Source organism: Microchirus variegatus (genome assembly GCF_963457635.1).
Source record: "Microchirus variegatus genome assembly, chromosome: 19".
Lineage (NCBI taxonomy): Eukaryota > Metazoa > Chordata > Actinopteri > Pleuronectiformes > Soleidae > Microchirus > Microchirus variegatus.
In genome coordinates this window covers 9,665,154-9,692,975 of record NC_139820.1, presented here as the reverse complement: position 1 = coordinate 9,692,975, position 27,822 = coordinate 9,665,154, and the positions used below count along the sequence as shown (strand labels likewise).

The window sequence follows — 27,822 nt, the reverse complement described above, 5'->3', positions numbered from 1 at the left end:
ACTAGGCTTCACATTTGAAGGAATGCGTCCTAGCACGTTTGAGCTAGCCCAGCCAAACTTAGTGCATGTTTTAGACAAGTTAATGATTAAAAGTTATAAAAAGATTTTCCCTATCTCAAAAGGCGTGGCCTCAGTGGTCCAACAAAGTTGACCTTAAAATTGTACTTTTACATTTACTTGCTTCAAATTTTCACTTCTTCTTCTTGGTCCCATTGCGGACATTTGCTGAAAATTTCATCCAAATCAGTCTTTTCTTTTCGAGTTATGTTGCAGACAGACAGACAGACAGAGAAACAAACAAACTCTGGGTAAAACATAGACCTCCTTGGTGGAGGTAATAACTTCTCTGCAGAGCTTGTGAAAACATGAAAAGAGTTGCTTTTGTGTTTTCCAGGTTGTGAGGTTTGGTGTGACTGCACAGACGATGGCATCAAAATATCAGGAGGTCATTTCACGACGACCCATCAGCTGCTCACAGGCAGCATGTTGGTTTACCACTGTCCTGAAGGCTATTATCCTTATCCTCATCTGACACGAGTGTGTAAGGCTGGCGGCTCCTGGAAACCCGAACCCAACAAGTCTTTATTGTTACAACAGAGATGCAGACGTGAGTGATGTGATGATGGTGATGTTGATGTTGTCTCCTCGACGTGATCACTGAGGGGAGGCTGGGTTTGTTTTGCAGTCACTGAATATCCACAACCCGTGCTGATGTACGGACAAGTGTACCCTCCTCGGTACAGATACTTTGTGGACTTTGAAACCAAATATGAGTGCTACTCTGGACGTGAAATGAGAGGCTCAAGCAGACGTGCGTGTCTACAGGATGGGAAATGGAGCGGCTCCACTCCCACCTGTAGTGGTAATGGCAGTAAGTCCTGAACCTAAATCTACGGTGGCCCTGAGGTGCAAAACACAAACGCAAATCACAAAACACAACACAAATCAAGAACACAAACGCAAATCAAAAACACAAAAACATTAACTCAAAACGGAAACACAAAACCAGAAAACACGAAAACATTAACTCACAACGCAAACACAAAGGCAGAAAACACAAAAACATAAACTCACAACGCAAAGACAAAGGCAGAAAACACAAAAACATTTACTCACAACGCAAACACAAATCACACAACACAAACACAAAATCAGAAAACACAAAAACATTAACTCACAACACAAACACAAAAACATTAACTCACAATGCAAACACAAAAGCAGAAAACACAAAAACATTAACTCACAACGCAAACACAAAAGCAGAAAACACAAAAACATTAACTCACTTTAGCTCACTTGGTAGAGCTGCCGTTCCATGTAGAAGTGCACACTACAGATAGCCCCAGTCCGAATCACGCCCCAAGCAGAAAACACAAACACAAAAGCATTTAACACAACAACATTATCTCACAACGGAAACGCAAATCATAAAACGCAAACAAAAAAGCAGACAACACAACGGAAATGCATGTCAAAACGGGAATGCATGTCAAAACGGAAACGCAACTCAAAAAACAACAACGAAAAACGTTGTTTCCCGCGTTTGACCATTGTCGTCGCTCATTGCACAGTCCGTATGCATTTCCGTTGTGTGGGTTAGTTCTGCTTTTGTGTTTGCGTTGTGAGTTTATGTTTTCGTGTTTCCTGCTTTTGTGTTTGTGTTGTGTGATTTGTGTCTCCGTTTTGAGTTAACATTTTTGTGTTTTTTGATTTGCGTTTGTCTTTTTTAATTTGGGGTGTGTTTTGTGATTTGCGTTTGTGTTTTGCACCTCAGGGCCACCATATAAATCTCTCTCCTGATCTATTCTGCTGTAACACTCATCTTTTGGCCTTTTCTGTTACCACAGTCTTTTATGACTGTGCTGATCCCGGTATTCCAGCCGGAGCCTCGAGAGAAGGGAACACATTTAAGATTAACGATAAAGTGAAATACATGTGTGGCGACGACCTGTTTCTGGTGGGCTCCAGTGAGAGAGTGTGTCAGGAGAAAAGGCAGTGGACGGGCAATGAGCCAGCGTGTTACTGTAAGACATTCAACATTCAAGCACTTTATTGTCATCACAGGACAAAGTCATCAAAGTGTGTAATAAAAGAAGAGCAGAAAAACACGAAACTAACCACAAGTGGACCAATTGAGAGTAGCAAGGAAGGAAGTTGCCACACAGATAATTGTTCAGCAGCATATACTGTACATGAGGTAATCACAAAGTGAGAGTTGAGAGTAGCAGGTGTTTGGGCCAATTCCAATTCCTATCTTAACCCTCAAGCTCAACCCTTAATCTTAACTAACCCTAAAAACCAAGTGTTGAGGGTTATTTTGTCACTTAGAACACCCCTTAAATGCAGATACGTCTTTAGACTGTGGGGGGCACAATAACGCGAAAGCTGTGTCCAGTCTGTCAACTCCAAAAAAGAAGAAGAAGAACACATTTACGTCACGATTATTTATTATGATCCGTTTGTCAGTCAAGTTATTAGATTGTCAGTTAGTTATAAGATGATACTCATACAAATACCACAACCACAGACATATTCAGCTGACAGTCACCACACACCACGGCTTATTGAAAAGTAAACCATAGCGATCGCTTGTCCGCACCGGCCTGATATTGACAAAAGATTGTAAAATTAAAATAAATGTTACGCAACAATGACGTCAGTAATCCATAATATGGGCCTAAACTAAGATAATACAATGGTTTTCATCATTTTTCTATCTCTATTAACAAAGAAAATACTTCATTTGTAGTGTACTCGTTTCGCTGCTTTCGGCGCCATCTTTGTTCTGTCAAAACACGCAATGCATTCTGGGTAGCCCTTGCTACCAAGGGTGGTCTCGGAAAATCTCAATATTGAGGGCGATACAGCCCTTAAGTTAAAAAAATTCCCCACTTGGGAGCCGAAAGAGACAGCTCTTTTTAGTGAGCCGAGCCAAAAGAACCGGCTCTCCACAAAGAGCCGGAATTCCCATCACTACAAGGCAGGCAACTGCTTGGGGCACCGAGCCGTTAGGGGACCCTCGGAGCCTGAGGGCTGTTTTTACCGAAATCTATAACAAATGTGCAGTGACCAGCCGCCTCCCCGTCCCCCGTAAACAACAACAGGCAATTTGCAATGACATCTCAGTAGGAAACCTCCCTAAAGGGGCCCCACCTCACGTTAACCTGTTTGAAGTTACCGTTGGGAAATGAAGAGGAGTTATCAATCAGGTAGTGAGAAGAGTGAGAAGAAAAAGAGAATGAAGAAGAAAGAAAGACAGTGGTAAGTGGCGAGATAATGATGTAAACATAACATTAACAGTGTTATTCAACTGTTACTTTGTCTAACTAACGGCGACACATACCTGAAAAGCAGCTAACATTAGCGTCGGAATGCTAGCTGACGCTAACGCTAACTAGTAGACGTGGGAATTGACTGCTGTGGGTTACCCTCAAGTAATGTATTTAACTTCGATACTATACTTTTTTAAACGTTTATAATGTAATGTAAGTGTACTAAGTTTGTATACGTTATTTACAGTATTTTATTGTTCTTTACATTTATATTTTCGCATACTTTATCTTTCTGTTCCTGCCCGACAGCCGTAATTTATGTATATATATATATATATATATATATATATATATATATATATATATGTTTAGGCATAATTTCTGTTTCATTGTTGTTTAAAAACAAACAAAAAACAGTTCAACTCAGAAAAGACAGCCGCCCGGTGCAGCCGTCTCTCGTCCGGAAGTGTTGTTTCCACCGGTCAAACTGCCGCTATCGCGTTCCTATTGTTATTACCTCGTTATTTAAGTGTAACCTTATAAACAACATGAACTACTTATCTGTATTTCTCTTAGTAATGTGCTAAGGAATCATAGGGTGAGCTTTTATCAAGTGGAAGATGAAAGGATTCGGACGACGTCATTGAGCACATCATTAAATTGGTATCATTATTATTAGGGACCTCGCGCACAAGGGTGTGAGGACCTATTGTAATTATTATTATTATCACCCTAATCACTCAAAACTAAGCACCTGTGCCAGGCTGCACCGGCTGTGGATTCGCACCTTACATCATGGTTCGTAACAGTCTTTCCTGAGTCGAACTGTTTTTGTTTGTTTGTTGTTTAAATAGGGCCCTATGATTTCCGTGTTAACGGAATCGCGGACGGAATCGCGGAATTGGCCAATAAAAACGGAATCTAATGTTAAACGCGGAATATCGCGGAAATTGACATAATGTGACTGAAATGCTGTCATTGTGAGGAGAAGGAACGTTTGTCTGGAGATATGTTCCGGGGAACGCTCATTCGTGACACCACCCGTGCATCTCCCCACAAACACTCACCTGGCCAGGGTTTCCCCCAGTGCGTGTTGCTTGCTTATTTACTTTATATACACTTTTTTTTTCTAAACCGCGGAACAAGTGCGCTGCGCCCGCATGTAACCGGCGAGCGTCTCCTTGTCCAGGTGCCGATTGAAACCCAAGTCACACCATCAAATACGCCATTATTACGGTTATATTGTTATTGTCAATAAAGATGTTATATTTAGGAATGCACCGATAATTCGGTGGCCGAAACACGGCGAGTAAACTGTGGAACATCGCCTGATAAATGCTGGAAAGTCTCTGCGCAAAAGTGAAACTTATGAACTCCCCGCGACTTTCACTTCACACCAGAGAACATTCTCTCTCTTTGAACAGTTAACTAAAGACATCGGCTCATCTGATGCATCTGTTATTCCCTTAATTGCAGAGTTGTAGGGGTACTATTGCGTGTAGAGAAACGATCCAGTCGGATACGGAGAAGCGCATGGCGCAGAAGAGGGAGAACAGTACAGAGCAGGGGCGGTGCGCAGAAATCCGTCTGCACCAGATGAGGGGGCACTACCACTTTTTTATTTATGTTAATTATTTTACTTTTAAATGTGACCAGCATTGCATGGCTTGTTTTAAGATTCACTGGCATTTACTTAATTAGGATTTAACTTAAGTCAAAACAATTGAACAATTGAGAAGTCAGTGGACATTTTATTCACTGACACAAAAAGCACACATTCTATGGTGGTAAAGTAAGTATAAAAGGTATAAAAAAACAGAATTAAAAAAAAATAAAACGGAAAAAACAGAATTCTAAAAAATTAAAACGGAATTTGGAAAAAAATAAAACGGATTTCATAGGGCCCTATTTAAACAACAGGGAAATATATATTATGCCCAATTCCAGTTTCAGCTTCAAACACACTGCACTACAAAAATGACTTGGCCTACACACATACCTTGTAAAGGTGAAGTAAGTAGTTTATAGTGCCATCTAGAGGGAAGGCTGAAATTTACAACAAAGAACTGCTCCTCTGCTCACCCCCTCCCTTCCCTGAGCGTGGTCAAATGTCGTCCTCGTCGTCTTTCTCCGTGTCAGCAGATGAGGTTCGTGAGGCAAGGGAGAGGGCGAGCTACTGCCGCCGTAGCAGAGGAAGCGGAGAGAGTGGAGGCGGGACTTCCGCTACAAGTAAAGCAACGCTTGATTTGTTCTCTCGCGTTTGTCCTTACAGGCTCCCGTAGAAACATGGCGTCTCGCTGCTAAAAGTGCCAATGTAACAGCGGCCCGCGACCAATGTTATTTTGCATGACTTTTTGAAACACTACGAAAATGAAACAAAAACTATTATACAGCGACTAGACAATGCAGGAGCACATAATATGTATAAAAAAGTGGATTTTGGGTCATTTAAATCCATAAATACTACAGTGTCCCTTTAACTTATGTGGAATCTTTATGACAAGACACAGCCAGTGGTTTCCTCTAAAAGACATGCTCATGTACTACATTTAAAAAATAATAATAAAACGATAAGTTTGAAGTTGCAAAATGACATCATCTCCTAATTTGCATAATTGACAATTTGCCTGAGATACGCATGTGCACCTTGACACACAGATATCAGTACTGTGTTATGTATGCACATATATATGTGTTATGTCTGATATCTATCAAATGCAGTGATTTATTTTGTGTGAGACTGATTGAAGAAACATTTACATTTACACCGCGCTCTGTAAAGCCCAATTTATACTCCTGCGTAACGTGCTCTGCGTAGGTCACCTTCTGTGGACATGGATTCACATGATGGTTCGTATTCTTAACAATCTGTCCTGAGCTGAACTGTTTTTTAAACAACAAGGAAACAGGAATTAATTCCAGTTTCTGCTTCAAATTGCACTACAAAAATGACTCGGCCTACATACATACCTTTTAACCTTCCGTGGATCATTTAGGACAAGATACAGTCAGATTATACTTTACCTTGACAGTGAACAAAATGTTCATCCTTCTCCCAGACAAACTTATTATTGTTATTGTTATAAAGCATTTTTATCAATTAAATGTATTCTCTGAAGCAGTTTAAAATATAACAGCCTGTAAATTCTGCAAAGAGAGCAAATCTTGCCTGGTCTTGTATTTTGCAAAGTATTCCTGAATTAAACAGTCTCATTGTTTTTCCATTTACACTTTTTTGATGTAATGATTTTACACCATTTTTCTGTTAATTTCACGGCCATCTTTTACAGCGTGGGACTCCCGTGTGGCTGCTGGCCTCTCTGGCCTTTGCGTGTGTGTCTTCTCTGGACGGCTCTCCAATGTGAGTAGATCTGCTTTATCCCTTTAAGTTCAAATGTGCAGTCTGTCTGATTCATGTGGAATGGGCTTCCTCATTTTAAATCACTGACTCTAATAAAAATAAAAAGGGAAAAAATGTGGATTCATATTATAGTTAAATTCAGCTCCATATTGCACGTTTGTCTTTCATAAAAAGAGATGTGTAGCATGCAGTTTGTGTTACATAAGTCAAGGTCATGTGGTTTTTGAAATGATGCCAGTATCACTGCAAACCTGACCATCCACTCACACTTAATATTATTCTATGCATTCTACGCCTTAAATGAAATGAGTCCTTTATCAGTCCTGTAGGGGGAGCCCTTTCTACTTGGCCACGGGCTGCCTTCAACCACAGATATTTGTTTTCCTCCAAAGTCTTTATTGACTTCTATCGTTATTCCGTCAATACCAGATATATTTTTCATGTTTCCTTTGCTTTATTGCCATTTCTATTTAAATCCTCTCCTAGAATGTCCTTGTTCTCTTCATCTGGTGTTTTAATTTTGTCTTTGACAAAGAAAAAGAAAGTCACAAACTGCTTCTTGAAAATTAGATTTATATAGACTGTTGTAGAAGAGCCATATATCTGCATTTACTTGATTTTGATCTACAATTATTATTTAATAATTTTCTCTCATTTAAAAATCTTGTCTTTTTACTAAACCAAGGCTGGATTTCTATCACTGATTGTTATTGTTATTGTTGTCATCACTGGCCAAGAGATGACTATGCTTTTGATTCTATGGTAATTTTTGTATTATTAGCTAATTTGCCCACAAAATAATTTGCTGATGTGAAGCTCATTTGAAGCAAAAGAAAGTTCAGTTGTTGGCAAGAAAGTTGTATTCAAATTTTTAAACAAAATAACTGAAAGAGGCATCTTTATTACATTTGCGTCACAGCAAATAAATATATTTTCTGGTAAATTGAATGTATTCAAAATCAAACACAGCCTAAGATAAAATGCTTACAATGAGAAACAGTTGTCCGCATCCTTAACATTATATGGTGCAGTCTGACAAGAGTATTTGTCTTTTCCTGTTCTCTGTAGGAAGGTGATGTCTGCCCCAAACGTGTTGCGTGTGGGAACGACAGAGAACGTATTTGTGGAGTGTCAAGACTGTACAGGGGGAGACATACAGGTTCAGATCAACGTGGTGAGCCATCCAATTGAGAGCAGGATGCTGGTATACACAACTGTGACCCTGAACAGTGCAAATCACTTCCAGGCACTTGGACAAATAAAGGTAAATGAAACACTATTCATTTATTTCCAATCATGAGTGCTAGAGTGTTTGTTTGTATTATTATTCCTCATCATTAAAATGACATTTCCCAAGGTGTATATTGTATTGTATATTAACCCTATCATTACTACTTACTATGAACCTTACACCGCATAAGTTTTTTTTTTTTTTTTCTGTCTTTATTTCATTAGTTATGTTTTTATCTTATTTAAGTGCTTACACTTAAATGTAAAAAGTGAATTTCCCATGTGGGATCACTATAGTCTAATCATATACACCTGTCCTGCTGCTCATTACTGATTACTCTGTACATGCTGTCTTCAGATTCCCCCTGAAGAGTTTAGCACGGATGCCACCATGAAGCAGTACGTCTACCTGCAAGCTCAGTTCCCTGACCGCCTGCTAAAGAAAGTCGTCCTTGTGTCCTTCCAGTCCGGCTACATCTTCATCCAGACCGACAAGAGCATCTACACACCCAGCAGTAAAGGTGTGTTCAGTACAACATCGGTGCTAAAGAACACACACATCTCTGTGACAGTAGTCCACATATGATAGGACATCAGAACACACTGTGAATCACTGCGTGGCTTTATTCATGACAATTTCTAACACTCTGCAATTTTAAAGGGAATCAGTCTAATCAGCCTCTTTGTCTTTCTGTCAGTTCTCTACAGGTTGTTTGCAGTGACACCTCGTATGGAGCCTGTGGAGAGGAATGAAAACAATCTTCATGATTCTTTAATTGACATTGAGATTATGGTATTGTATTTTAACTGTAATGAGAATACAGCATGGTTTTACTCTTCAGCTGCGTACAACAGTGTGTCAAGCCTCTTGGTCAAAATAGCTGATGAAATCCAAGGATCATCATGGTCTGTGTCACTGTTAATGGTTGCACTTGTTGCACTGTTTTTTTTTTTGTGTTGTTTTTTTTTTTTTAGACTCCTGAAGGAATCACTTTACCTGCTGCTACAGTCAGTCCAACATCAGGGATCCACACTGGTGATTTCCAACTTGGTGAAGTTGTCAGGTTAGATTTATTTTGTTTTATGATTTATACATTTGATCAGAAAATATTTTCCACTCTCATAACATCTCATAAAAAATGTTATAAGATCCAGGGGATAATCAACATAGCTTCACATGGAGGGGAGGAAACGGGAGGAAAACAGCCTGACACTGTTAAGATAAATAGAGAGATACACTATCTTAACTAACCTGTGTGATAAAGCTATATTTGTTTTGTGCATGTGCAGTCCTGGAGTCTGGAAAGTGGTGGCCAAATTCCACATGAACCCACAGCAGAGCTACACTGCAGAGTTTGAAGTCAAAGAATATTGTGAGTCTCTTTTACCTGAAGATGATGTAAGTATTTATTTACTTGCTGATGTTGGACACATATTTAGTTTAATTTATATTTCCAGTGCTGCCGAGTTTTGAGGTGAAGTTGATGCCTGTGAGCTCCTCCTTCTATGTGGACAGTTCAGATCTCACTGTTAACATCAAAGCTACGTACGTATGTTTTATTTATTATGTGGATTTTAGAACTGCAATCATTAAAGTCTGAGTGAAAGAGAAAATAAAATTGAGAGATTGTGTTGCTGTTTAAGCCCGCCTTTCGTTGGAACTGTTTCTTGTGCCTTCAGGTATCTGTCTGGTGAAGTTGTGAATGGCACAGCATACGTGGTATTTGGAGTTGTTTTTGGTGGTGTGAAGAGGAGCTTTCCGAGCTCTGTTCAGAGAGTAGGGGTGAGCACAATTTCTTAATGAGTTGTTTTGGGGTTTTTTCAATATTACAAAAGTGCAATGATGAATGGTCATTACTAACATATGCAATGAACAGTATATCAATTACAGCATGCACCTATGTACCCAAGTAAACATTGTGGTAGAATAATTACAAGAATGCAAACAGATACAGAGTACTAGTCAGAGCATAAGATCACTGTTACACCAAATGCCTGCTCTTGGAGCCAGTAGCAAGTAGCCAATACCTGACCGGCCCGCATGAGATTATAGAAATTAGTAAATGAATGTAAATAAGAGGCCTCCAGAATAAAAGTCATCCAGAATCAGTGGCGGCTCCTGAAGAAAATTTCAGGTGGGGGCAATTTTTCTGATAATGATTACGGTGACCCGTTCAATAGGAGCATAAGACAAGACAGTATCGATTTGTTGTTAGATGATTAACCGAGTCCTTCTTGTGTCCACTAGATGGCAACTTCATCAACACATGATATAATTGAATCTAATGTTGTATGATGTAAAATAGCTAAACAGGACACGTGTCCAGCAACCACCTAACCCTGTGGGGGCACTCCTAAGATCCAACAGCATATATATCCAACAGCCACAAAGAGTTGAAATTACCCTCTTTTTAAGTGGATCTATAAGGACAGAGTCAACAATGGTCAGTTCTGCTGATGTTATAGAGCTGAATGCCTTGCCTGAAGTAACCCGAAAAAAAGTGAATTTTTCCCTCAACTGCTCAAATGATGCCCAATTGTTGTCTATGAACATACCTTACAAATCGAACAATGCCTTTCCTGTGCCATTCAAAATACTTCCTAAATTGGGCCCAGATTTTTGGAGAATATTTAACAGGATTTTTTTTAAATGGATTTAAATGAGGGAAGTGGGAGTGAAGATCCAAGAATTGCAAGACCCCCAGTCAGGACAGTCAGATTGGCCAGAGAAGGGGGACCAAAATGCAAGACAGCAGTCCAATAATAAACACAAACGTTTGGGAAGGCCATGGCCCCTGTAGCCTTGGTTTTTTTATTAAGGTCAATCCTGTTTAAACGTGGTTGTTTACCCCATCGTTAATATGAATAATTGAGTCAAGAAGTTGAAGTTGCCAAATACCAGATACTACCCTTGCAAGAGTGGAGTGCTGGATGGGCTGTGTCGATTTCTGGTGGGGAGGGCAGTGTGATATTCCCAAATACTATCGCATAACATCAGCTTCAAGAGGAACTCAGTGGGAGGTCCGCTTACCGAGGATACACGTCTACTGCAAGGCCACTTATTTTTTTCTGTATCATATTAGATTGAAAATGGTGCTGGAGTGGCCAAACTGAAGAGGGAACACATCACACAGACCTTCCAGAATATCGACGACCTTGTGGGGAGTTCCATATTTGGAGCAATCAGTGTGCTGACAGAGAGTGGTAAGAAAAACAGTCTGTGTCACATCATGTATGATTTTCGTTTCATTGATCAACAAGAAAATGTAAAACGCATTATGTTAAAGTGTCTGTGTGTGTGTTTCTACATCGGCTCAACAGGTAGTGAAATGGTGGAGGCAGAGGTGAGAGGCATCCAGATCGTTACATCACCCTACACCATTCACTTAAAGAGAACACCCAAATATTTCAAACCAGGAATGACCTTCGATGTTTCGGTAATGGATTTACTCATAATGTGTAATGACAATATAATTTTATTATCAATTAATGATTTATTTAAAAGGACAGTGAAAATGTTCTCATTGTTCGGCTCTTTGTTTCTTTCATGGCAGATTGAAGTTGTGAATCCAGATGAATCTCCAGCTCAAGGTGTTGACGTGGTGGTGAGTCCAGGTGATGTGAGGGGTTTGACTGCAGCCAATGGCCTTGCAAAGCTTACCATCAATACAGGAGCAAGTGCACCATATCTGAAAATCACTGTAAGTCTGTGAAACATCTTCCCTCCCCGTGTTCCCCCTTTTTTTCCTCATTTAAAATAAAGTGGCACGATCACCAAATGATGCAACTACATTTACTTTATGTACAGTATGCATAATCATCTAGTTATCTTAATACGACCAATATATCAACCAAAATATTCAGTGAATAAAGCAAGAGGTCAACGAGTGCTGCCGGATAAGCGTCCACTGCCTAGCAACAGTAGTAAACAAAAACTTTCCGCCATTGAATTTTAGGATATAGCTTACAAAATTTTACTTTGTCTCAAAATTACTGTCTGTCTCTTGGTGTTTCACGTATTGGGACAGACATCCCAGATTCACCAGAATCATCGGGAGCGCTTTTCCCCCTGGGTCACCACTCTTTCTGTGGGCTCGTCTTTTGCCCTTCACAAAGCGATCACTCAGGTTTTTCCACGTCCTATGGCAAAAACCTTCCTCTTTTTGGAACGTGGTAGCAATCTCCTTCCATGAATTTAAGGCCATTTTACTGTCTCGGTGCTCTCACGCATAATGAAGAGTTGGCGCGCGCAGAAGGAGGACCAAATCCCAATGGGAACACCTTTTGGAGGTGACGCACCCGGTCCGACACAGGATATGACATAATTTTTCTTGCGCGCCTAGCACACTACGGCGACCATAAACCTAGCTTAACACGGAGCTACTCATGTACACATTCTCTGCAACTACATCAGCAGCACTCCCAGTCTACTACAAAAGTAGATGACACTGTCTCAGACACAGACCTGGTAGATTGCATTAGCTGAAGTGGCTGAAGTAATTTTATTAGCAAGAGTTCACAGTATGAATTCTAAGAAATTCTATTCACTGCTATATATATGTTATTGTGTGAATGTCACAATTATTGTAGAAATATGTGGCTCACAGAAAATAGACCACCTCTGCGTCACTCTTTATGCCTGTCATGTCCTTCAGTGTTTACCGTCCGTAACCTGTTTGTCCCGCCCCCCTCACTGTTATTGGCTGGAGGTAGGGGTGGGCGATTAATTGATTTTAAATCGAAATCGTATTTATTTATTTGGACAATGTTACCCACAAGAGCATGCCATCATAGTAAGAGATGTGCGACACAAGGATCAAGCCGAACAGTGCAGAATTGTGAATCAGTTAAAAAAAACTTAGGGACAGCACGGCGAGCTGCATAAACTACCACTGTATTTGACTGTATCAGACTGAGTCTGTGCTCCGGAGACCTCCGACTCAAGGATTAAGCCGAACACTGCCAAACTGTAAATCGGTTAAAAATACTTAACAATCCTAAAAACGTGGGTTAATCTCCAGGGAAATGTCTAAAATCTCAGCAGAGTATTTCAGTTCTTGTCAGTAGTTCACTGTTGATATGACTGATAGAACAGTACAGATCTTTTATATTTCTTTACATTACTGTATTTGTAAACATGTGTGTGTCTCTGATTTTAGGCTAAAACCAGTGATCCTCGTATTTTACCAGAAAGACAAGCATCAGACACCATGGTAGCTCTTCCATATGCAACTAAAAGCAACAGCTACATCAACATAGGTAAATAAAATCGTGTCAAACTGTAACTTCAAATGGTTAACATGTTAACACATTAAGTACGATGAAAATATTTTCATTGTGCAGAAGTCATCACACATCTTTCTTTGCAGTTGTGGATAGAGCAGAACTGCAGTTAGGAGACAATCTGAATGTCTACCTAACCCTGAACAGACAGTCAAATCAAGACTCTGATATTACGTACCTGGTGAGCCACATGCTATGACCTACTCATCGTTCTGCATAAACTTATATTTGGGTCCATGCTGATGTGTAAATCTGTGTCCCCAGATCCTGAGCAGAGGTCAGTTGATCAAACATGGCCGTTACAAGAGGAAAAGAGGACAAGTACTGATTTCCCTGATCGTTCCCATCACCAGAGACATGCTGCCATCTTTCCGCATCATCGCCTACTACCATCCAAATGACAATGAAGTGGTATCAGACTCTGTCTGGGTGGATGTTAAGGACTCCTGCATGGGCTCGGTGAGACACACAATATTGATATAGTGGAGTTAAACTAAGTAAATGTACAAGATACAATATTTCTATGATATATAGAATAATCTTGAAGTTTGTGTGTGTGATTGCTTAAACAAACACAAGATGTTCTCTGTCTTCTTCTTGTTTACAATCAGCTGAAGTTAGAACCATCGGCACCTGCTGCATCCTATAAGCCTCGAGAGATGTTTGTTCTGAAGGTTACTGGAGATCCAGGAGCCACAGTTGGACTGGTGGCCGTTGACAAAGGAGTCTATGTCCTGAATAACAAGCACCGCCTCACCCAGAAAAAGGCATTTATTTTATTTAGTTATTAATAAATTTAAAAGGTTTACAACATAAAAAGGGATGTAAATAAAATGCATACATTTGAAGTAATTGTAATGTTCAGATCGATACTTCTTTTTTGTTCTCTTGAAAGTTTACAGATGTTGTTTAACTTAGACACTTAGCAACACAGTTTAAGGTTCAATGTTTAATGCTATCCATCAACTTAAGAGATGGAGAATGAAAACTGTCACTCCAGCAGTTTGTGGTTTGTGTGTTTGTATTTCTGTGTGAAAATGTCTTCAACTCTGTTCAGGTGTGGGACATTGTGGAGAAATATGACACAGGCTGCACCCCTGGTGGAGGAAAGGATGGTATGAATGTGTTCTACGATGCTGGGCTGTTGTTTGAGTCCAGCACAGCTTCTGGAACTCCTTACAGACAAGGTGACACTATTTTACTCTTTAGTTTTAGTTTAGTTTTTTTTTTGTAGTCCTTGTTTTACTGGTTAATAGACAGTAGATATGATAATCCTTACTCCGACTGTGGTGTCCTCCTACTGAAATAGAATGAAAGACACTTACTTAAATACTTAACTACTTACTTATATATAGGTGACAACAAATATATTTAAACGGACACTGTGTAGTATTTATGGGTTTATATAACCCAAAATCCACTTTTTTATACATATTATGTGCTCCTGCATTGTCTAGTCGCTGTATAATAGTTTCTTTTTCATTTCGTGGTGTTTCAAAAAGTCATGTAAAATAACATGGTCGCGGGCCGCTGTTGCATTGCCACTGTTAGCAGCGAGACGCCATGTTTCTACCGGAGCCTGTATAGACAAACGCGAGAGAACAAATCAAGCGTCTCTTTACTTGTAGCGGAAGTCCCGCCTCCACTCTCTCCGCTTCGTCTGCTACGGCCGCGGTAGCTCGCCCTCTCCCTCGCCTCACGAACCTCATCTGCTGACACGGAGAAAGACGACAAGGACGACATTTGACAGGCTGAGGATACCGTAGCGCTCAGGGAAGGGAGGGGGTGAGCAGAGGAGCAGTTCGTTGTTGTAAATTTCAGCCTCTTTTCTAGATGTCACTATAAACTACTTATTTCACCTTTAACGCTTGACGAGATTATTTGACATTAGAGCAAGTGAAATTATATATAGTCATATGGTAAAAATTTACTTGTTTTTATTTTGGGGAGAAAATAATAGTTCAATAAATAAGGCATGACTTAAAAAAAAAATTGTTATTTGAATTTTGCAAAAGATAAGTGTAGTCTTACCTTGTTGTGCTCTGTTCAATGTATTGTTGTTGCATTTTCAGAACTAAAATGTCCAACCCCCAGCAGAAGGAGAAGAAGAACCACTATTATGGATGTCACAACCAGCTTAAGTAAGAACCACAGCTGTCAATCATCAGTGATTTAATGAGAAGTCACATTAGGTATTTTATTGTCTGCAGTTGGACATTTTGACTGACTTAAGTTTTTCCTAATTCAAAGGATAAACTTGTCATTGTGCATAGAAAGAAATCATCATCATTCCTCCTATAACCTCTGTTTCTCTCCTCCACAACTGTCTTTCTTTACAGTGAGTCAGTATACAACCGTTCAACAACGTTTGTGTTGTTTCGATGGCATGAGGGAAACAACAGTTTCATACAACTGTGAGAGGCGCAGTGAGTACATCTCTGATGGTGAAGAATGTGTTCAGGCCTTCCTGCGTTGTTGCAATGAGATGACACAACAGAATGCTGAGAAGAAAGTGGACCAATTCCCTAAGGCTATCAGTAAGAGATGGGTCCAAGACGACAGTTACACGGACATCGATGATATAGTGTCTCGCACTAAGTTCCCTGAAAGTTGGCTGTGGAGAGACATCGATCTGCCCTCTTGCCCTCAACACACACCCAACTGGTGAGGCAACACACACACACACACACATCCTCACTCATGACGCCACTAAAATGCCAACATTTTTCTTTGTTTCAGTGCAACCTCATCATTGATGAAAAATGTTCCTTTACATGACTCGATCACAACCTGGCAGTTCACTGGCATTAGTCTGTCAAGAACCCATGGTTAGGACTATCTGTTGTTTCACTTGTATCCATAGACTGTATATTAAAGTGGATGTAGCAATCTGGTGGCAAACCAAATTCCCATTGTAAAGCCTTCAGATTCATGTTTTGACCACCACCATGACAGACGTCAGCTGTCAATCATACTGGTGTCCACTTCCTTTTAATCTGTTTTACTCTCAAAGCAATATTTACTATTGACATCATGTTTTATTGAAGAAGACCTTAAAGTAGTCACTGAGACCGTTATTAATTGTTTACTGTCATAATAAGTCAATAAGTAAGGCATATGCTAATTTCCCATAGACTTTCATTGAATTTTCCCTATTGGATTACTGCTACTTCCTTCTAACCTCCCAGACTTCACTTTTCAAATTGAAGACAATGTCCATTTTTATATATAATCTATGGTTGGACCTGACTATTGTGAAATTTCTCTCATCGCTTCCTTCTCCTCCTCTTCTTGAAGGAATCTGTGTCAGTGAGCCGTTAGAAGTGATTGTCCGGAAAGACTTCTTCATCGACCTTAGACTGCCCTACTCTGCTGTCCGTGGAGAGCAGCTAGAAATTAAGGCAATGCTCCACAACTACAGCCCTGATCTTATCACTGTAAGTCTGTGACTACAATATTTTTCTCAGTATGTTTGTACTAAAAAAGAAAAAAAAAGGTTATCTATAGCCTTGAAAAACAATTTCAAACAAAACATTTTTTTCAAAAAACGGTGTAACTATAGTAAATATAAACAAATGTCCAATGCAGTCAAAGCATTGTAATCCTCACTATAAAGCCCTGCACTATAGATGTACACACAGACGCACCCTTAGTCAGACCTGATAGTATTTCTTGACAGAGTATTAAAATGAAAGTGACAGGATACATATGATGTTACTGTTTAGAAGGCAGGCAAAAAAATCACAAAAAATTACACACTGCAGCTTTAAAGGTGCCCCATGTAAGAATGTGGCCAAAAATGGTGACTACATTTAAATTCAAAATACCGAGGTCTTTTAGGTTTTCGTTTTCTGACGTAACTGGCTACCCTAAGGTAGGTGGCGCCACATGCCAAAACATGATTTCAAAACATAAACATTGCAGAGTTGCAGTCTGCAAAATATTTTTTTTAACGTGAATATTTTGGCTGTACTGTTGTTGTTGGTGAGTTCAGTTTGTTATATGAACATTATTCCTGAGTCTCTGTGACATATTAGGATTATTTTATGGCCAGTTGCTTTAGATTTATTGCATAATGCTCCTTTAAATCAGTTGTGGATCATTGTCCCTTTTTAAGATTGCTATTGTTATATGTTATATGTTATTTGTTATATGTTATTTTATTGATATTTCCTTCTGAAACAGTAAAGGAAATATCTGTGTCTAAGTTTAAGTGTATTTAATTTGCAGCTGATTCACTTTGTGGCGTCTGGTAACCTTGTTCTTCTCGATCTCTCTCCCAAGGTGTTTGTGGCTCTGACTGAGACAGAGGATGTGTGCAGTACAGCGTTTAAACGTACAAGATATCCTCAGGAGGTCAGAGTCGAGCCACAGAGTACACGATCAGTTCCCTTCATCATTATACCCATGAAGTATGGACTCTTCAGCATTGAGGTCAAAGCAGCTGTGAAGGACTGGTGGCTCAATGATGGAGTCATGAAGAAGCTGCGCGTAGTGGTGAGAGAAACAGACACCATATTTAAACGACAACAGTGTGTCAAAGCGTTCTTTAACATTAGAATCAAGGTCATATTTAACATCTCTGCATACAGCACAGAGTTAGTGCTGTTGCTTTGCAGCAAAAAGGTCGAACAAAAGCTTTTCTCCATAGAGTTTGCACGTGGTCCCTGTGTGTGCGTGGGTTTTCTCATGGTTCTCTGGTTTCCTCCCACAATCCAAAACATGCACAGGTTAACAGACTGGTCTTTGAAACAGGGGAAGCTCATTTCAGGCCCAGTTATTTATCCATAAATTCTGCAAAATGAGTGCACTGTGATAAAATCAAGTTGGGAAGCAGTCTTCTGTTTCAGTTCAATTTTATATAATGTACTCTCAGCTATTGGTAGAAGAACTGGAAATGAGGGAAAATGGAATCAATAAGGATGTTTTAAGAAGGACAACACAATGCGACAATAAAGGACCGAAAAACATACAGTCAAGTCCATTAATATTGGGACGTTGACTCAATTCTCTTCTTTTTGGCTCTATACACCACTACAATGGATTTGAAATGAAACGAACAAGATGTGCTTTAACTGCACACTTTCAGCTTTAATTTGAGAGCATTTTACATCCAAATCAAGTGAATGGTGTAGGAATTACAATACTATATATACTGTATGTGCCTCCCACTTTTTGTGTCGATGTCCCAATATTTATGGACCTGACGGTATATATTTACGTGTTAAAAGTCTAACTGTATGAGAGTGAGAGTAAGAGAACGTCAGCTAGTCTTTGCGGAAGTTACGTGTTGCTGCTCTCCAGGAGAAAAGTATACACACCAGCATATCTGTCTTTAACTTCAACTCAACACTGCAGACCCTTTTTTGAGAGGGGTACCAAGGCATTTTAGATCTGAATTTGTTCCTAATTCCAACACTTAGCCACAGACCGAGCAACAGAACGAGTCCACGTCCGTCATTGTTTATGTGCGTGTGTGTCTCGCGTATAAGACGTCATAGCAGTTTCGCGCAGCCGGGTTGCAGCCGGGTTGTGATAACCACGCCCACGTTGAGAAGGTACGTTCTCTGTAGTGGAAACACAACTAAAGCGTGCCGTTTCGTGCCGTGTCGCTCAGTGCCGTGTAGCCTGGAGCTAGTGGAAAAGTGCCATTAGCAACTAACAACTGTCCCAAGTACCAGGGGCAACCGTGAAGAAGAGGTTTTGGACAGAATGTTTCTAATTGATGATTATAATGTTTGTGTTGTTGTTTTTCCAGCCTGAAGGTGTACTAACTAAGTCTCTACAGACTATAATTCTAGACCCCACACACAAAGGTCCTGGTGAGTTCATACATTGAATGCCTTCACTTTATATTCATTCTGTGTTGTGTGTTTGAACTGACTTGAAATGACTTCCCCACCCCCCAAATGTGCCTGTTTCTTCCTCTAGGAGGTAAACAAGAAGAAATCCTCAATAGTAAAATTCCAATGAAACATTGGGTTCCAAACACACCTACAAGTACACAGATCTCTGTGACAGGTGAGATATCACATTCTGCATTTTAAACATTACAGGCTTACACAGTCAACTCAATGTGTTTTTTAATACAGTATTGTTGATTAATAGGGTTTTTATTTTTCTGGTTATTCATGTGCAGGGAGTGAAGTTGGTCCATTGGTGGAGAACGTCATTAGTGGGAAATTGATGGGTTCATTGATCCAGCAGCCCTCTGGCTGTGGAGAGCAATACATGAATCGGATGACTCTAACTGTCATTGCAACCATATTTTTGGACAAAACTAACCAGTGGGAAACTGTGGGCTTTGAGAAAAGATATGAAGCCATCCAGCATATCAAGACCGGTGAGATCATGTTTATTTTCTCTGTGGCTGAAATGGCGTCAAAACAAGCAGTGTGGTAGACAACAAACTACTCCTGTGCAGATCTACAGAGCTGCATTGATGACACTGACACCAACATTGTTACCAAAATTACCATCCGACAAATACGCTCTAATGAAAAAGATTTTCAGGGCTCCGTCAATCAAAGAGTCAGCTGAACAGGATTCCTCAAACTAACATACATAACATACATATATGATGCATGGACTGAATGGCTGAATGAAAAATATTGTTTTCTTTGCATCCAGGCTACAAGAATGAGCTTACCTTCCAACTAAAAGATGGATCTTTTGCTGTTTGGACCAGGGTCAAAAGTAGCACCTGGTGAGGCGTTCAAATATAAATTAGCTCGTTCGTAAATGTTTCCACATCCTCTATCTCTGACTGTGAGGATGGGTGTATTTTTTATGTGTTAAATGAAACTCCACTATCATCCGCTCTCTTCTCTCTTAAAGGCTCACAGCTCATGTGGTCAAGGTGTTTGCCATGGCTAACTACCTGGTGGATGTGCAGCGGAATGTGATCTGTGACGCTTTCAAGTTTCTGATTCTCAATGCACAGCAGCCTGATGGCATGTTCAGAGAAGTCGGAATGGCGTACCACGGACAGATGATTGTGCGTGAACTCATTCCAGTAAAGACAAAAAGCTAATTGAGATGAAAAAACACACTTTTTTAAATTCAAATTGAAACATTTTCTGTGTGGATGTGTGTGTGTAGAGTGACGGCACAGATTCAGATGCTTCCATGACAGCCTTCTGCCTCATCGCCATGCAGGAGTCACACCAGCAATGTGCTTACACAGTTGGAGTGAGTACCTCACCTGCATGCATTGTATTGCACCACTGTGATCGCATACACTCACTCCACATAAGTGATGGACCAAGCAGAGTTCTGTCAAGCACCGATTATTAGTTTTTCACCTAATGCAAAAGCGATAAGAAATAAATTAAAGCTTGACTGACCTAACCAGACACCCCTCTGATACAATACATGCCGTGCATACAACGATTATGTCCCTCATTACTTGCTCGAGAGTTACAGAGAAGGTACAACATTCAGGGGTCCGTTTCACAAAGCAGGTTTAGTGAAAACTCTGAGTCTGTTAACCCTGAAATGAGGGAAACTCTGAGTTTTCCGTTTCACAAAGGGAGGTAAGTCAAACCAGAGAAAGAGGAGTAACTCTAGCCTGTTTCACAGAGAGAGATAACTTAACCTCTCGGTCAGTTACCATGGTAACATGCTCTTTGAACCTAACCTGGTCGGGACCAGGTTTTTCTCCGCAAACCTTGAGTTTCTCTCTGTCTCCGCCCTCTTTCAGTCACACACGGTATTTGATTTCCTCATTCATTCAGTCAGCAGAGTTTTGGCGTAGTATAGTTCTGCGTCTGTTCTGCGTCTACATTAGAAGTTATATTAGGTGGAGACTATTTTCACAACCATGTCCTTTTGACAGTGATCCTGTGGATGAAGGTGCAGCATTACTGCGCAGAGAATTAAATATTCGTCAGGAGATGATTATCAGACCTCATAGATGTTCTAACATTTCCAGACACTTTTCTTTTTGAGCGGAACTGTTTCACGTCACAGTTCATCATTTACATTCACAACCTAATCCGTCCTTACATTTCAACATTAACAACCGGAGTCATGCTCTCACATCACAGCAGGAATTGTGTGTTGCGCTGCGGTTTTTTTTAATAATTTTTTTTTACTTACAAATTTACAAATTTTTATTTTATACAACGTCATAGATGCAGAGCACTTGAACGTGATATAAAGAATGAGAAGTCATTTATGTGTGAAAACAGCATTATGTTGGGGATAAAACAACTGTACAATCAAACAGCTACTTCATATTTACTTTATGTAAAACATGATCAAAATGAGGTTAATCCCATGAGATTATACCGAGGTTTTACCTGTTTGAACAATGTTTTTATGTTTCATCTTAAACTGCTGCCAAGTGCCCTTCTCCCCCGCGGGATTACACCTAAATGAAATAAATAAATTAATAGTCTACAACTCAAGCAGTTTCCCCCTGTAATATTATTGTAATTGTGCAAAGGACGACATTTAAACTTCCGCATCAGCAGCAGTGTTCTCTCTCTCTGCTGTGTTACACTTCCTTCTAAAAACATGCTCAAACTCACGCATTAATATTTTCAAATCCAATGGGGTGAAGAACGTCACCCTCCGCTTCCCCGTTGTCATGATGACTCGTCGAAACGGGGCTCCATTCATGCTGTCTTTTTATACTTGTGGTGCACGCGCTTAACTCCAGGTGAAACTACTCCGAGTTGAACAAACTAACTCAAATCAGCTGTCGTGGAACCGAAAACTCAGAGTTTCCTATCTAAGTGTAGATCAACTCAGAGTTCAGGGTTAGACTCAGAGTTTGTTGAACCTGCTTTGTGAAACAGGCCCCAGGTGTATGACTGTTGTCTCATCCTCTCTTGTTTGGATACTTGATGTTTATCTGTCACTCAGTCCTCCCATCATTTCTCTCTTTTTTGCTTTCCTGATGTCCAGAGTCTGCCTCGAAGTATTGACAAAGCCGTGGCCTACCTGAAGAAGCGTTTGTCCAGCCTCACCAACCCATATGCTGTAGCCATGTCATCATACGCCCTGGCCAACCAAAACCAACTGAACAAAGAGATCCTCTACAATTTTGCTTCCCCAGGTGCAGTTACATGCAAGAATAATTGTTACCATTAAATTAGCCTGACATTAAAATAGTGACACATTAATGTGAGGATTTTAGCCAAAGATAGAAATATTGTAGGTTTCAGTCCTACTCAATGGGAATTCATTTTAAATGTTTTTGGGGTTTTTTCAGAAATATTAACTTGTTTATACTATAAACAGTTTGTTTGATTTTTTTATATCTGAATTGGCCTTTAAAATCATTCCTCAATTGCGCTCTCATGTCTGCCGGTCTGAATGTGAGATAACATTTTCCGTATCAGATGACATTTGGCACAAGTTCTGCCCCATAATGAAAAAGTTATTGGCCTGTGTTTTTCTTACAGAGTTGTCCCACTGGAATGTTCCTAAAGGACATGTTTATACATTAGAGGCCACAGCTTATGCTCTTCTTGCTCTGGTCAAGGCCAAGGTGAGTCTCTGCAAGTTCATTGTGGGTCCTGAAAAAAAATTGCAATTTTGCAATTTTTCACGACAACTCCTTCCATATGTTTGAATTAGTGACCTTATGAATGTTTAAAGCTATATTTCCCAAACCTCACTAATCTTTAATTCAAGCACCGCCTCCCATTTTGTTTAACATGTGCTTTCTCCTCTGGACAATACTTTATATAAATTTAACATTATTCTCTTTGGATGCAATCCACCTTGAATCTTTATCATGAATTGCTCAGGAGAGAGTGTTTAATACAGATTTAAATATCACAATGGTGGTTTGGTTCATTTATTTAACATTTCCACAGACCTTTATATGGTGTGTTTCAAACATTGTCTCACCTTCTGTTCATAAAGGCCTTTGAAGATGCTCGACCTATTGTGAAATGGCTCAACAAACAGATGGAGCCTGGGGGAAGTTATGGCTCAACTCAGGTAACAGGACATCCCAACTTGACCTCTAGCTCTTTTTTTTTCTTTTCTTACATAACCTATATATTCTTTTCTCCCTTTTCTGTCCAGGCTACGATGGTAGTGTACCAGGCTGTAGCAGAATACTGGGCTAATGTTGAAGAACCAGAGTATGATCTGAATGTGGAGATCCGTTTGCCTAACAGGTCCAAGCCAAAGAAGATCAACTTCAACAGGAACAACCACCACATGACCAGAACATCAGGAGTAAGCGTGCACACTCTGTCACACACACTGTCAATGGCTGTTATCAATCGTGTTTTTCTGATCATCTGGTTCCTTTTGTTTTTATTTTGATCATAGTTCAATGATATAAACAGGGACATTAAAGTGACTGCGACAGGAACTGGAGAAGCAACACTGAAGGTAAATAAAGCATGTTTCTGTTTTTTCAGGAATACATTCTATTAAACCAATATAATATAAAATGCAACATAAAAATTCACTTTGTTCCTGTGTTAACAGATGGTGTCACAGTATTACGCTCTGCCAACAGAAAAAGCGAGTGACTGTGACAAGTTTACCTTGTCAGTGGAGATCATTAGAGGTAATTTTTTGCCCCCCTGCTATTTGGAAATTATTCTGCCAAGAACTTTTCTGCCATGACAGAAGATGAAATGCTCGTCTGGTTTCTTGCTTTTCCAGACATCATTTCCGAGGATGAGGTGATATACAAACTGAAAATAGAAGTTCTGTAAGTACGGCTATTACATTATGCAGATTTTACAGGTAAATGTGTAACATTAAAGAGGGCTAATTACCAGATACGTAATTTACTACCCATAACTGTATTTATATAATAACTTTGAAATAAAAATCACCTTTTTGTAGCCTTAGAAAAAGCCTTTTATGTGTACTTAGGGCAAAGGCCTTGCTTTATGGAGTTGTGACACTAAATTTCAACAGCAGTCTTAACTGACTACAATTTCACATTTGGGAGTGGGAGTTTGGTTAAACAGTTGTGAATGACTTCTCCCAAATAAACCCAATACATAACACAACTACAAGAAAGAAAGCAAAAACATTTAACCCTGTACAGTTCTCCTATGACTCGGCTCCACTCAGTTTAGTATCAGGCAAGTTGTTTTCCATTACTTTTGTCCTCCTCAATGTGGGCAGGGTCATCATAGCACAGCTGCATGAAACCCCTGTGACGACAAACACAAACTAATGACTTGTAAAGCAATTTTTTTTTTCTTTAATTTGTCCATTTATTGCACAGATATAACGACAAGGATCATGATGCAACTATGTCAATCTTGGATATTGGCTTACTAACTGGCTTCACTGTCAACACAAACGACCTGGACTTAGTAAGATTTTTACACGCACACACACACACATGCACACACACACTGGTCAATGAACAAGAAAAAACATGATGTCCATGGCTTAGAAAGGTATCTGACTGTATGCTTGTGTCTAGTTGGCCAAAGGACGAGCTCGTACCATTGCAAAATACGAGATGAACACAGTTCTGTCAGAGAGAGGTTCATTGATCATCTACCTGGACAAGGTAAGACATTAGACGATAGGAGTGACAAAAAAATAGAAAAATCAATACAAAATGTAATTATTGATACTAGTGACTTACTAAACTTGTAGAATAACAATAAATCAGAATGGCAATTCTAATTTGTATCAGATCCCAAGTATTGTGATAAAAGCGTATTGTCCCAGACCTCTCAGACAACCTCACTTCTCATCTTTGCTTTACTTTTCTCCACAGGTTTCTCACACACAATCAGAGGAGATAACTTTTAGGATCCACCAGACTCTGAAAGTGGGCGTCCTGCAACCAGCGGCTGTGTCTGTCTATGAATATTATGACCGTAAGTAGGGCTGTAAAGTCAAAGTCGACTGGTCAACTAATTGGTCGACACGCTCTCGCTCGACCAAAATTGTGATTGGTCGACAAATTTTTTTATTTTATTTTTTTTATGGTGAATTTCATTAGGAGGAAAGTACCACATGCTAATAGGGGATGCTTTACAGCACCCGTGCTTCACAGGTAACAGCCTGTCTTCAGAGAACACCCCCCTTGTTTTCCACTATTTTGGTTTAGTCCAGCCCAGTGGGTTGTTGTCGCTCCGTGGCTCATGAGCGACAGACTGATTAGTGTTGCCAAACATGACATACCATTTAAAAACGCTAAGCTTAGGTTGCTCCGTCCGTTTTGAGTATGAACATATCAGAATTATTAGCATATTTCCATGTTTTAGTCTAGTTTAGTTTTATATAACTGTTTTTATAACTGCAGGCGCATCCGCTCGTAACAGCGGCAGCGTCCCGCGGTCTGTTTGTGTCTCAGCCGCGAAGCTGCGCTGCGCTGTACAGTCTGGCTCTGTATTCCTCAACACTTATTGTGCTGATATTACTAGTTATTGTCGGATATCACGGCCTATGGTATTGCGCAGATGAACATAATACAAAACGCTGTCAGAGCCGTCAGACTCTGTTGAACTCCAGCCGCGGCTGCGGGTCTTTTCAGAATAAAAGACCCGCACCCGCAAAGAACCCCCCACCCCGTCGATTAGTCGATTTTTGGTCGAAATTTCAGGGCTTTAGTCGACCAAGAGTTTCTTTGGTTGATTACAGCCCTAACCGTAAGCCTTAAAAACACTTGGATAGATCTGGATAGAGAGCACATAGACAGATTAGAACTGTTAACAGTGTTAGATTTAATGCACATTTCTTCAGTGTGTGTCTGTGTCATTGCAGAAACACAATGTGTGAAATTCTACCGTCCAGAGAGGAAAGATGGGCAGCTGCTGAGGCTCTGTACAAATGAAGAATGCACATGTGCTGAAGGTAAACACCCTCTGAAGATGCACCTGAGAGTACTCAAGCAACTACAAATATCATGCTTCAAGAGGCACTGATCATTCTGCCGTTTAAAACATCACCTCCTCATCCTATAAATATTCGCCCTCAAAAACACTAGACGTCGTCATGATCTCCACTTCCACTGTCACACTCATGATGTCCAGATCTACATTCCTGCCACATAAGGGCACACAGGTTCATTATACCAAGGCAATGAGCCAGAGACAGAGTTCCATTCAACAATAATCTTTACTCCAAAAATTAATTAGCCGAGGCTTACCAGTGGTGATGAGGGCAAAGGAGGGAAGAGATCCCAAGGGAGTCCCCCTGATTCACAACGTGCACACTCATATTCCCACACACGTCAGAATGAAGGTCAGATGGAGACACCACCTTAGGCTCTCAGCTCCAGGTGAAATAAAGGGAAACAGATAAGTCTGCCCAGTAAAGGAAATAAAATACACAAAAAAAAGAATACAAATTGCAGAAAAAGGCATATGATCACACTGAAATGATCAATAAGAGAGACCAATTCACACAATCCTAGCGTGCATCAGTATGTACAGCATTTTTTTGTCTTTCCCAGAGACTTAGCATGTTATTGTTTGTATCTTTACTGTGTGTCTGCTATCTCCAGAGAACTGCAGCATGCAGAAGAAGGATAAAATCGGCAATGTGGAGCGCACAGCTAAATTCTCTGAGACTACACCTACCAGCAGAATAGATTTTGGTAAGACTCAGTGTGAATGATCTGCATTATTTTTTTTAACTATGAATGACCTGAATGTTTGTATAAGAAGAGGTTCATAAGTGAAAAACTAATCTGCCACTTATCTGTCCTCAGCGTACAAAGTGAGAGTGGAAGAATTCACAGATGCTTTGTACACTGATATTTACACAATGCGGATACTGGGAGTGATCAAAGCAGGTGGGTGTGAACTGCTTCAAATGTATTACATTATAAATGAGTGTTATCAAAGCCCTCATCTTATTCTTGGCTACAAAATAAAGCCATTTTCATAAAATGACCAACTTCTCCTTTTGGAATCCATTTGGGAGATATGGGGATTTAATGATAATCATGTTTTACACAAATGCTTAAGATGTGTGTATTGAATCCAGAATTCTCTTCTTTCTCTTGTGGTGTATTTAAAAAACAAAAACGAAACAGGATGTAAAGACGTTGGTCCCCTGGGTAAACTACGCAAATTCCTCAGCTACCCTCACTGCAGGGAGGCTTTAGATCTGGTTAAAGGCAAAACGTATCTCATCATGGGCACATCAGAGGATATTTACAAGGACCAACTGTAAGTTGTGTGTGTGATCAGATATGTTGTTCATATTCCCATTCCATCAGTGAGTGTTATACTAAACAAACTGCGGTGGTTAGATCTTGTGTCACCCGGGACATTCTCATGCCGCACACAGGAAGTGACTTACTTTATGTCAAGACAGACAGTGGCAGGATGCAGCATAATGTAATGTCACATCATTTCTGTAAAACAAGAGTAAATGACATCAACAAAAATCTCCAGAAGCTTTAAGTCTATACGTGTTGCTACAAATATTTTTTCTTCATATATTCTTTTGTTGGTTTATTTTTTACTCTGTTTTTACAGCATGATCTTTCTCTCCCTACAGGGATCAGTATGCGGTCAGTGAGAGAACCTGGATCGAGGACTGGCCCTCAGACGCAGAGTGTGAATATGATGAACACAGGCCAATGTGTTTGGCCATGTAATATTTTTCATGGTCGTGCAACTCCAGGAAAGGACCTTTCCTTTTCCCTTTTTTTTTTTTTTTTTTTAGCATTTTTCCATGCTAAACTTTCACTGTTGTATGATCAAGGCTCAA

At 40.0% G+C, this 27,822-nt stretch overlaps 1 protein-coding gene across 1 annotated transcript; it reads left to right on the top strand.

Annotated features, from left to right (window-relative positions):
* Positions 1 to 711: 711 nt before the first annotated feature.
* On the top strand, positions 712 to 27,709 carry LOC310940963 (complement C3-like; the record flags this gene model as incomplete). Its single annotated transcript, XM_083906034.1, has 44 exons — positions 712 to 871; positions 1,851 to 1,978; positions 6,566 to 6,636; positions 7,705 to 7,900; positions 8,225 to 8,387; positions 8,565 to 8,659; positions 8,842 to 8,930; positions 9,157 to 9,239; positions 9,325 to 9,412; positions 9,547 to 9,649; positions 10,950 to 11,070; positions 11,188 to 11,303; positions 11,421 to 11,567; positions 13,026 to 13,125; positions 13,236 to 13,330; positions 13,414 to 13,608; positions 13,761 to 13,916; positions 14,207 to 14,336; positions 15,222 to 15,290; positions 15,489 to 15,813; positions 15,889 to 15,977; positions 16,447 to 16,586; positions 17,434 to 17,646; positions 18,908 to 18,971; positions 19,081 to 19,170; positions 19,289 to 19,492; positions 19,780 to 19,855; positions 19,987 to 20,146; positions 20,251 to 20,340; positions 22,063 to 22,213; positions 22,563 to 22,648; positions 23,029 to 23,106; positions 23,194 to 23,349; positions 23,446 to 23,508; positions 23,608 to 23,689; positions 23,788 to 23,836; positions 24,365 to 24,455; positions 24,569 to 24,658; positions 24,872 to 24,974; positions 25,864 to 25,953; positions 26,606 to 26,698; positions 26,813 to 26,896; positions 27,140 to 27,275; positions 27,610 to 27,709. The coding sequence occupies 44 exons, from the start codon at positions 712 to 714 to the stop codon at positions 27,707 to 27,709; spliced, it is 5,208 nt and encodes a 1,735-aa protein (XP_083762160.1).
* Between the last annotated feature and the right edge of the window lie 113 nt (positions 27,710 to 27,822).